This window comes from Bradysia coprophila, unplaced genomic scaffold (assembly GCF_014529535.1).
Source record: "Bradysia coprophila strain Holo2 unplaced genomic scaffold, BU_Bcop_v1 contig_297, whole genome shotgun sequence".
In the NCBI taxonomy this organism is placed as follows: Eukaryota; Metazoa; Arthropoda; class Insecta; order Diptera; family Sciaridae; genus Bradysia; species Bradysia coprophila.
The window spans coordinates 6,824,077-6,836,275 of record NW_023503555.1 but is presented as its reverse complement, the minus strand read 5'-3'; the positions used below and the strand labels follow the sequence as shown (position 1 = coordinate 6,836,275).

Here is a 12,199-nt window from a genome sequence, read left to right as displayed (position 1 = left end):
AGGCTGGGAATTTTACAGAAAATGAGAACGGTATTTATCAATAATGAATCGTACTAGCCTTTTGCAGTCACCAAACTCAACACCTGGTCGAATCTGTTACTTCTTTTGATGGGACTTTTTCAAAAGTGAAATCTTTTACTTCTTTATTTTTAACATATAGTTTTATATAGAAGAACGTATTATGGCTAGATTACAGTACGGAGCTAAAAACAAAATATTCTGGCAATATTCTTGTAATGACCAACGCCACATAATTGATAAATGAAGCATTGAGTAAAGCTTTTCAATAAGAAATAAGAAACTAATCGTGAAATTTGTGATTTGTTGTTACAGTTGAACAATTGCGCGAAGAATCGCTACTCCCATTCGCACCACACCTCTTTTAATTAGCGAACTTATTCCACATCAGAAAGGTGGATCACACATTTATTTCCCCCTTATCATTTTCTGTTCATCAATATAAAAGTAGAGAAATGATTTACTTGTATCGCTTGTGTGCGGTGTTGAACTTAAAGGCTTCATTTCTATTCAATACATTTCATTATCAACCCCATCTCATCGGAAAAACACATTCATAACAATAATCGAAGCTATGCCGGAAAAATAAATAACTTAAACCGTCCCGTCCATATCAGATATAAACACAACTAAAAATGCAATATAGTAATATCCTAAGCCCATTTCGATTTCTTAACATTTCTATTTCGATTTCATAGTAATACCATACACACACATCTGGCCTGGGTGTACGTTCAGTATTTATTACATGGTCTGCACTGACCCTTTGATATCTCAATTCATTCGAAAATGTGGGTTTGTTGTCTGCAATAAATTTCATATTTATTCATATATTTTCTCAGTGGCAGTGCATGGTGGAAATACGATTTTTATTTTCTCTCGTAGCCTTCTTCAATAATAACAACCGTCTTTCGAGGGAAAATGAAAAAGTAAAAAATTATGGTCAATTTATTACACATAACTGCAGAATTCCTTTTCCGGTTCGAGTTTCAGTGGGTGCTGTGGATGAATTGTATATTTACAAAAATAAATCTAATATTTGTGTACATACATACATATCACAATGGGCGCATTTATGTACGGATGGTATTTTGGACGTAATAAATTTTCTAATATTTTCGGGTTTTAGAAAGTTGAGATTACGGGGCTTTATTATTATTGGACATATTCGTTTGCATGTTAGACAATAGTTTCGGGCTATGATGCGGGAAATTGCTGTGGATAATAACTCATGAATACTGTACATTGGATTCGGTTTTGTTGGGGGTTTGATACCATTTGTTTTGTGTTTACATGTTTCGACAATACTTCCGATATTGGTGTTAAGGATTGGTTGTATTGTGGATCCCAACTGGACCCGATTGAAACAAAAATTCAGAATGAACAATCAATCGTTTTACGAAGAAAATTAACTCTTGGACAAACTCGGATGGGACTATTAGGGATATATCATAATGGTTTGTAAAGTTTGCGAGTATAATGATTTCGTAGTGTTTTGCCATAAAATGGGAGAAATGTCAAAAGTTAGCAAAATTGCCATGCTCACGAACTTTACAAACCATGATGGCTTACCCCTATTATATGAACTCAACACAGATTAATTTAAGGCTTCAAAACATCAAAATGAAGAGGTTGTCACTCTTCGTCTATCTCTAACCGAACTTACTGAAGAATTTTGAAAAAAACCTAAAGCGACCCGTGGTGGTGATCTGTTATCGACAGCAGCGACTAAAACAAACGAGAAGTTCAGAGCAAGGTGGTCTTATACAGAAAAACGTATGTTAAAAATAATGAAGTAAAAGATTTTCTATCCGTCTGTTCAACTAGCGCGTTAGAGAGAAGTAGAAGATTCGATAACTATGATGGTGATAATTGTTGACCATTCATAAAAGATTTGAAGATTTGACGTTTACCGTTAAAATATACATTTTCCCAAGCAAGAATTAGTCTCGAATGGATTTTATTTGATCCGAAGAAGAGAAAACGAAGTTAAAAATTGTGCGAAGCCTAATTATGAGAATTATCTCATAAAATTTAACTGAAAAGATCACTAAATTTGGTGAACATTTTAGTGAAATTTATTTTAAAAAAATCCCTAAGAAAACCTGCCTTTGTGTATTCAGACGTCAAAATCATGCCTTCCTTTCGATTTTTAGGAAATTTCAATTCAGATTTCATTTTTATTTCCTGTTGAAGAACTCTCCATTATCTATTTGTGTCTAAATTGAATAATCAGCAGCCACATCTACTATGTGCGCTAAACAAACTTCAACAACTGCACTATGTCGACGCTTTCAGAGACGAAAATAGAATTAAGCTGAATATAAAATTAACGCTAAATATATATTGCCCTTCTTCAACATTATCGACCGTCTAGTCTGCCTAATCAGACCAATAAAATGATGAATACAAACAGCATAGATACAAAATGTCAGAATCTAACCAGGCCATGGCGGCAGTGGCGAGGATGCGACCAACATCTACGAAGTAGGCCATAAATTTTGGCATGTGCATCTCTGGCGAATTATAAACAAAATGAAATTTAATTTTTCAATATTTTTGCATCACCAATAGGGATGGGAGGCGTTCAAAATTATCGATAATATCAAGCGAAAGAAATTATCGATAATATCAAGCGAAAGAAATTATCGATAATATCAAGCGAAAGAAATTATCGATAATCGATTAATCATATCGTTATCGATAATTTAATAATTATCAAAATATCGAAATTCGATAATTATCAAAATATCGATATTTTGATATTTATCTGAAAATTCATGATAATATACCGATATATCGGAATATATCGATAAATATCGGATTTTCGGACCGAAATATCGATATATTGAATTATCGATATCTTGATAATTATCAAAATATCAATAATTATCGATTATCGATATTTTTTTTGATAATTTTCGATAAAAAAAGTCGATAATTATCGATTATCGATAATTGATAATTATCGATAATCATTTTCATTATCGCCCATGCCTAATCACCAATGCAGAGAACTTCAAATGCTAAAATTGTATACATAAAATGAATCTTTGAATTATATCAAATCACCGAAAAGTTAATTTGGCATAATTCAACACCACTTCGGATTGCATTACATATTCATCTCTGATATAATTTCCAGTTAAAAAAAGTTCACACCAAAAGCCAATAATTCACAACCAAAAACAACAGCAAAAAAAGCGAAAATATTTACGTTTTAATTATTGTTCTTATCAGTTGATTGGGTTGTTTGCAATATGCAATAATTATTCCCGTGCACAATGCAACACCACACATTATCAATAAATCATCGCCGTTGAATGCAAAACCAATTGACTCATGGAATTGCATACGACTTTATCAACAGAACATAAGCACCGCAACATTGTATTTTGCATGCAATATGTGATGTTGTATCAGTTGAACAATATGTATTTTCAAGTTTATGAAGTGTGGGGTCTATTGTTTCCATGTGCATCGGGAAACTGATGATGAACGCATTTTGAGTACGGGAACTCTTTTTTTCTCTACATTTAGAGATATGATAGAGGTGCATGCATATGGGTAAAATGTATGCAAAAATTTAGTCAGCGTTCGAGTAATGGAAATTTAAATGGAATGATATGTAAAGTAGCTCGTCGTTGTGTTTATAAATGGGGCAAAACATTTCAATAAAAATGTACTTTGGACTCACTGGGGAACAGGTCTTTTGTGGAAATTAAAATTAGTTACAATTTCTGTTGAATTTGTTTGATAGAAGCTGGTCAAAAATTCCAGCATATCAACGGCACTTTTATTGATTCTTCAACTTACATTGACAAACGAAATCTTGTACTTCAGTAGTTGTAACAAACATTTTCCTATATGAGACGAAATTAGTCACGCCTTTCATCATTTAGTTTTGTCGTATAATTCAATTCAATTCAATTCGTTTATTTTACGTCAGGCTAATACAGCCGACGGATCACAGGTAAATACAACAGGTAGTACATAGATATAGTAGAAAAAAAAGAAGAAGAAGCGCCTAGGCACTAGGAACACATCACATAAAAAGGTAATCACAAGAAAAATATCACAATACAGAAAAGATAACTTAGCTGGTCAATACAAAATAGGGAAATAAACAGGTAGAGATCAAAAAAAGGAAAACGAGACAAAAAAAAATCAAGTGTCGTGATTCGGTTGGGTCACAGTGCCACCCATCGGTGAAACAGGTCGTCGGGAAGTCTTAGCAAAGAGGTGCGGAATTGACCACTCGGCAGCGTCGGGTCAACATGCCGTGCTGCTATATTGAATAAAATGCATGCCACAACAAATGGTGAGTTGTCGTGTGTTCCGATTTTAATAAAGTCCGGGTTCCGCATGATACGCGTTCCAGGATTGAGTGTGATCAGCGAACGCAGGTACGGCGATTGGTACTTTCCGATGATTAATGCATGAATGAACAAAATGATTGCATTAATACGACGTCTGATCAGTGTTATCAATCCGAGTTGTTCGCACCTTTCGGTATATGGTGGTAGTTCGTAAGATTGCGTCAGATGTCGTCTGTCGTCGCCGAGCAAAAATAACACCATCTGCTTCTGGACACTCTCAATGCTATTTCGGTGTATGAGGTAATTGGGTGACCAAACCGGAGCCGAAAATTCCAGGATGCTGAGGACTAACATTTGATATATCACTTTGATAGTATCCATGCCAAAAAATTGTGACTGCCGTTTCACAAATTTCGATGTGCTGATAGATCGGTTGGTTACGTATTCATAATGTGACCGGAATGTGAATCCTTTGTCGACAAGCACGCCCAAATCCATACTCTCCTCGACACGTTTGATTTGTTTACCGTTAATCGTGTAGTTGAAAATGAGAGGATTTCTCTTTCTGGTGAACGTGATAACCTTGCATTTCTCTTCGTTGACTATCATTTTGTTATCGGCACACCACGTCATAAATTCGTTCAACCCTTCTTGGAGTTGCATAGCGTCCTCAGTCCCGTTAATGAATTCGGCGAGTTTTTTATCATCGGCAAAGTTCAGCGATATTATCTCGTCCATCAATGGATCCGAGTCGTCAAAGAATACGACGAACAGTAACGGGCCGTTTACAGATCCTTGTCCCACTCCTGAAGACACAACTATCAAACTTGACTTAGCATTTATCACTTTCACGTACTGTTTTCGGTCCGTCAAGTAAGATTTGAACCAAAAAAGCGTTTTGTTGGAAAATGGTAAACGCGCGAGTTTCCTTATCTGTTTAGACTTATCCACATGGTCGAACGCTTTGCAGACATCAGTATAAATCAGGTCAAGCTGTGACTTATCGGCAAAAGCTTTGTATACGTGCGTACTCAGTTCAAATAGGTTGGTCATAATGTTTCTGCTCGAAAGGCAGCCGTGTTGAGTCGTTCTGATCCATGGAGGTACTATTAGTTTAAGCTGATCGCGATAATCACACCACGATAATTCGTCATGTCCTTCTTTGCTCCAGACTTATATATTGCCGTCAGTTGACCAATTTTAAAAGCTGCCGGGTAATGCATCTGTTCCAAGGACGTCGAGAAAATGATAGTCAGGGGATCACTTAGCTGCTCAGCGCATTCACGAAGAAAAATTGATGAAACTCCGTCGAAGCCACTCCCTTTGTTTATATCCATTTGCCGTAGTGTTTTCTCTACATGTTCTTGTGAAACGGTCAGATCGTAACAATTTTCTTCATCACGATTCATGATGAAGGAGTCCAAAAACTCGTCCTCCTCATGGTTCACATAAACGTCTTCAAAGTATTCGGCGAATAAATCTGCTTTTTCTTGATCAGTCGTGGCTGTCTTGTTCTCAAAGTTCAAAATATCTGGAAGGTTGTTTGATTTTCTTCGTTGGTTTAAATGTTTCCAGAATTCTTTTGGGTTCTTTGATAGATTGGATGCTTGCTGCTGTATAAATTGTTCGTACAACTCTTTCCGGTATTCTTCGAATTTTGATCGAGATTCGTTGAATGGTGTTTCGTTCACAGTCTGTCCTGCTTTACGCATATTCGACAGCTTTGTATGTTCCTTGTTGCTATAAAGTAGAGACAGCACATGCAGAGATTAAAAAAAATTCTTTGAAAGAGATTACGCTTAGAATTCGTTCATATGAGAGAATCGACGAATTTAACGGTGAGAAACGGTGAGTTGTTGAAGAAATTCCGATGTAAAAGGAAACAATGTTCCTTTGAAGTAACGGTGAATTCCTGAAGAACCATCTACTACTCGTCATTTCTTCAAGAATTCGCCGCTTTGTAATAAAGTTATCGATACTAACTCAGTCGAATTTTCAATGAATTTGGATAATCAAGCATCAATAATGTAATAATATTGGAGGCACTGATTCTAGTATTACAACAGAGCCAATCAAATAGTCAATAATCGAAAATCATCAATGACAATTTTGTTGACAAAAAAACAATACCCACCCCATAATCGCATTAATACCAAACCCTCTCGCGGTCTCATTGCAACATTTCCAGCCATATAATGTAAACACACTGAAAAGTAATTAATTTTCAATTACTTTGTCGATGTGAGTTTGTTGCAACGTTATTCACATTTGGTGGAAAATGTTTTAACATTTTTAATTTTATTTAACATTTTGTGGACAATGTCCACTGGACATGCATTGCGTCAACAAACAAATAATCAACTCGAGTTGATGGTATTGAGCGACTTTGTATTTTGCTATTAAAAAAAAAAATTGGAACACAACCCGATCGTTTTACAACAAGCGAATTCTATCGAGTTAGCAGTATATTCATAGCCCTGTAGCTCCAAGCATGAACGAACGTCCAAATAGATTGACACAGATAGGCATAGAATATCCTTTGCTAAAACAATCGTCGAAAAATCCTTTACCTTTTTATAAAATCCTTAAAAATCCTCAGAAAATCCTTTAAGGATTCAAGTTTCCAGGGAGTAACGCTAGTAAAATCATTCAATTTGGTACTTCGTTCGATTAAAGACTTGTATTGGATCTAGTACTTCAATTATTTGAACGAGCATTTTGTATATAAAATAGGTCTGACCAGAAGAGATTGCTTATAATTGTCGTCGTTGTCGATAACAGATGATTCTGGCCATAACAGTTGCTATACACCTTCATAACATACATCAGGGTATGAGTCTCTCCACACCCCTCAAACAGCAACTGTAACAATTTGTTGCGCATTACATAAATACATTTAAAATGTAAGTTTGTATACAGCAGACAAACAGAAAACAAATCCATTATCCGCATCATCACTCCTAAAAAAAACATTTCCCGTAGAATTAACATCCCGCTAAGAAAATCGTTTAATCAAATCGGAAAGAAGTTTCAATTTAAAAGATAGGAAAGGAAAGGAAAATCAGAGTTAAAACCAAGATGAAAACATATTTATTCATTTGAATTAAATTCTTGAATTCGTCGGGCCCTATTAGGTTCGGCAAATCGTAAAACAAATATATTTAAGATATACCACCCGTCTGAAGAACAAAGCAAATATTTAATGAAAATTGGATGGAGTAAGGCAGCTAAGAAACATTTTGTAGATATATGCTATGCATTAGTGTACAGTTAAGCGACTGAGAATCGGAGAAGAGCATTCAGATATACACAAATTGATTAAATTTTCCGAATGAATGAAATTAAAATAAAAAGGAAAATTTAAAAGAAAACAAACAAATTCGATCCTAATTGAATGAATCAATGAGAACATTGAATTGGGGTCTGCGTTTAGCCGTTTCATAGTTACTGTATTGTCAATACAGAAATATTTCGATGTGTGCTGTGTTTTGGCATATTGAGGAAGGCGTTGCAGAAAAATGTTTCTTTTTCTTGATCGCAAAACTTAACATCAGATGGCAAGCATTATGCCTGAAGCATATGACCAGTATTATTATCGCGGCTATTACTTCCATCGATCCAAATATTTTTAATCTTTTGATTTCAAATCTTGTCCTTCAATTTTTTCCCATAGCTTGTCATTATTTTTGTCATCATTATCGATAATAGATGAATAGCGGTATGTGACAGGTTGAGAACAATTTCGAGACAACTTTCGATAGTTTCTTCAATAAATAGTTAATCTTAAACTTGTCAGTGGAAGTGGCGGGATTATAATCTTACTTGCTTCAGTCAGGTGCATGTACGTAACAGTCGCCCGTTAAGAATGTCTCCAACTCGTAGATAATTTTTTAATATCTACAAGATGGCGTGTCACACTTGAGGAAAGTCCTTATCTCCGACTCCACTAGAAGTTCTTAAGTAGTGAGTAGTGATAAACGAAGACTCAGTAAATGTTTCCATATTTTTGTTTGAATTCATTGAAGTATTACTGAACGAGTCAAACGCAAAGTAGGCGAGGCACTAGGCATATGAAGCCAGGATTCTGTATTATTTTATCACATCAGCGCCCGGTACGGAGTCTTTTCTGTGTACCTTCCATAAATGGATAATCTAAACAAATTTGAGTTCAATCGAAAATGTGATTCATCCAACAGTAGGGTCCATAGTCTATTTTTGAAATTAAATTCCAAAGAACTCCATGAAATTGTTAAAAAATTAAAAATTTTATTTCAGGAATTTTTAAAGATTTTGTAAACATTAAAGACATTAGCGAATTATAAGATAAATGAAATTTTACAGTGGTTTACAGTGTTTCTTTTTTCAGCTCAGAACACATTTTATATTTATCACAGTTTTAAAAGTCATCTTTCCCGAGTAAAAATTTAGTTCTCAGTGAGACTGTAAAATGAGCATGATCAACGGTCTCATTTCAGTCTCCTTACGTATTCAGTCTCATTTCATTCTCACTTTTTCTTTTCTTTGATGATTGTTGAACAAATAGTGAACGAGACCGGCCGAGTGGTCTCGTTTTGAATATTTTAGGAGAATGTAAGAGATCGACCGAGTGGTCTTTCTTGGATTATTTTTCGTTGGACTTTACGAGACTGGCCGAGTGGTCTCTTTTTGAATATTTTACGAGAATGTAAGAGACCGACCGAGTAGTCTTTCTTGGATTATTTTTCGTTGGACTTTACGAGACTGGCCGAGTGGTCTCGTTTTGAATATTTTACGAGAAAGTAAGAGACCGACCGAGTAGTCTTTCTTGGATTATTTTTCGTTGGACTTTACGAGACTGGCCGAGTGGTCTCGTTTTGAATATTTTAGGAGAAAGTAAGAGATCGACCGAGTGGTCTTTCTTGGATTATTTTTCGTTGGACTTTACGAGACTGACCGAGTGGTCTCGTTTTGAATATTTTAGGAGAATGTTAGAGACCGACCGAGTGGTCTTTCTTGGATTATTTTTCGTTGGACTTTACGAGACTGGCCGAGTGGTCTCTTTTTGAATATTTTAGGAGAATGTTAGAGACCGACCGAGTGGTCTTTCTTGGAATATTTTTCGTTGGACTTTACGAGACTGACCGAGTGGTCTCGTTTTGAATATTTTAGGAGAATGTTAGAGACCGACCGAGTGGTCTTTCTTGGATTATTTTTCGTTGGACTTTACGAGACTGTCCGAGTGGTCTCGTTGTAAGAAAATATTTTTTTAGATGATGAGACCAACTGAGAGGTCTCAATGCAAGAAAATATATTTTGTAAATCATGAGACCAACTGAGAGGTCTCATTTCAGAAAAATGTTTTTTTTTTACTTTAGATACCGTCCGATAAGTCTCAATGCAAGAAAATATATTTTGTAAATCATGAGACCAACTGAGAGGTCTCATTCCAGAAGAGGCTAAGAGGGTGATTTTTCTCGTCTTTTTTCTATTTATTTTTTAAATGAAAAACATGTCGTCTTACATTGCAAAGTAATTGTAACGAAATCTTATGTCTTAATATCTAAGGACTTAACGACGGATCTCTTCTTTAGTTAGTTTCTTTTCGATCAGGCAGTGCCTTTATCACATATAAAAATTTAAAAGAAGAAAAAACTTACACTAATTGAGCACTAAACTTCACAAAGATATTTTACCCGTCTTACTCGTCTTACATCAAAATATTCATGTTAAGGCATGAGTACATGCCATTTATGTAAACTTGCGGAATTTTTAGTGTAAGTTTTTCTCATTTTTTCAATGTATTTTGCAATAACTAATAACAAATGATACACAATATGTGATCGAAAAGAAACAAACTAAAAAGAGATCCGTCGTTGAGTCCTACAATATTAAGACATACACTTTCTTTGCAATGTAAGACGAGTAAGACGGGTAAAATATCTTTGTTAAGTTTAGTGCTCAATTAGTGTAAGTTTTTTCTTCTTTTAAATTTTTATATGTGATAAAGGCACTGCCTGATCGAAAAGAAACTAACTAAAGAAGAGATCCGTCGTTAAGTCCTTAGATATTAAGACATAAGATTTCGTTACAATTACTTTGCAATGTAAGACGACATGTTTTTCATTTAAAAAATAAATAGAAAAAAGACGAGAAAAATCACCCTCTTAGCCTCTTCTGGAATGAGACCTCTCAGTTGGTCTCATGATTTACAAAAAATCTTTCATTGAGACTTATCGGACGGTATCTAAAGTCCAAAAAAACATTTTTCTGAAATGAGACCTCTCAGTTGGTCTCATCATCTAAAAAAAATATTTTCTTGCAATGAGACTTCTTTCACGGTATCTAAATTCCAAAAAAACATTTTTCTGAAATGAGACCTCTCAGTTGGTCTCATGATTTACAAAATATATTTTCTTGCATTGAGACTTATCGGACGGTATCTAAAGTAAAAAAAAAACATTTTTCTGAAATGAGACCTCTCAGTTGGTCTCATGATTTACAAAATATATTTTCTTGCATTGAGACTTATCGGACGGTATCTAAAGTAAAAAAAAACATTTTTCTGAAATGAGACCTCTCAGTTGGTCTCATGATTTACAAAATATATTTTCTTGCATTGAGACTTCTCGGACGGTATCTAAAGTCCAAAACAACATTTTTCTGAAATGAGACCTCTCAGTTGGTCTCATCATCTAAAAAAATATTTTCTTACAACGAGACCACTCGGACAGTCTCGTAAAGTCCAACGAAAAATAATCCAAGAAAGACCACTCGGTCGGTCTCTAACATTCTCCTAAAATATTCAAAACGAGACCACTCGGTCAGTCTCGTAAAGTCCAACGAAAAATATTCCAAGAAAGACCACTCGGTCGGTCTCTGACATTCTCGTAAAGTATTCAAAACAAGACCACTCGGGCAGTCTCGTAAAGTCCAACGAAAAATATTCCAAGAAAGACCACTCGGTCGGTCTCTAACATTCTCCTAAAATATTCAAAAAGAGACCACTCGGCCAGTCTCGTAAAATCCAACAAAAAATAATCCAAGAAAGACTACTCGGTCGGTCTCTTACTTTCTCGTAAAATATTCAAAACGAGACCACTCGGCCAGTCTCGTAAAGTCCAACGAAAAATAATCCAAGAAAGACCACTCGGTCGGTCTCTTACATTCTCCTAAAATATTCAAAACGAGACCACTCGGCCAGTCTCGTAAAGTCCAACGAAAAATAATCCAAGAAAGACCACTCAGTCGGTCTCTTACATTCTCGTAAAATATTCAAAACGAGACCACTCGGTCAGTCTCGTAAAGTCCAACGAAAAATAATCCAAGAAAGTCCACTCGGTCGGTCTCTTACATTCTCGTAAAATATTCAAAACGAGACCACTCGGCCAGTCTCGTAAAGTCCAACGAAAAATAATCCAAGAAAGACCACTCGGTTGGTCTCTTACATTCTCGTAAAATATTCAAAACGAGACCACTCGGTCAGTCTCGTAAAGTCCAACGAAAAATAATCCAAGAAAGACCACTCAGTCGGTCTCTTACATTCTCGTAAAATATTCAAAACGAGACCACTCGGTCAGTCTCGTAAAGTCCAACGAAAAATAATCCAAGAAAGACCACTCGGTCGGTCTCTTACATTCTCGTAAAATATTCAAAACGAGACCACTCGGCCAGTCTCGTAAAGTCCAACGAAAAATATTCCAAGAAAGACCACTCGGTCGGTCTCTTACATTCTCGTAAAATATTCAAAACGAGACCACTCGGCCAGTCTCGTAAAGTCCAACGAAAAATATTCCAAGAAAGACCACTCGGTCGGTCTCTTACATTCTCGTAAAATATTCAAAACGAGACCACTCGGCCAGTCTCGTAAAATCCAACGAAAAATA

At 35.6% G+C, this 12,199-nt stretch overlaps 1 protein-coding gene across 1 annotated transcript; it reads right to left on the bottom strand.

Moving 5' to 3' along the window:
* Positions 1-4,208: 4,208 nt before the first annotated feature.
* LOC119078631 lies at positions 4,209-6,049 on the bottom strand. The gene is made up of 2 exons (XM_037186228.1): positions 5,696-6,049; positions 4,209-5,192 (listed from the first exon to the last, which is right to left on the bottom strand). Exons 1-2 carry the CDS (start codon positions 6,047-6,049, stop codon positions 4,209-4,211), a joined length of 1,338 nt encoding a protein of 445 aa, XP_037042123.1.
* Positions 6,050-12,199: the final 6,150 nt, after the last annotated feature.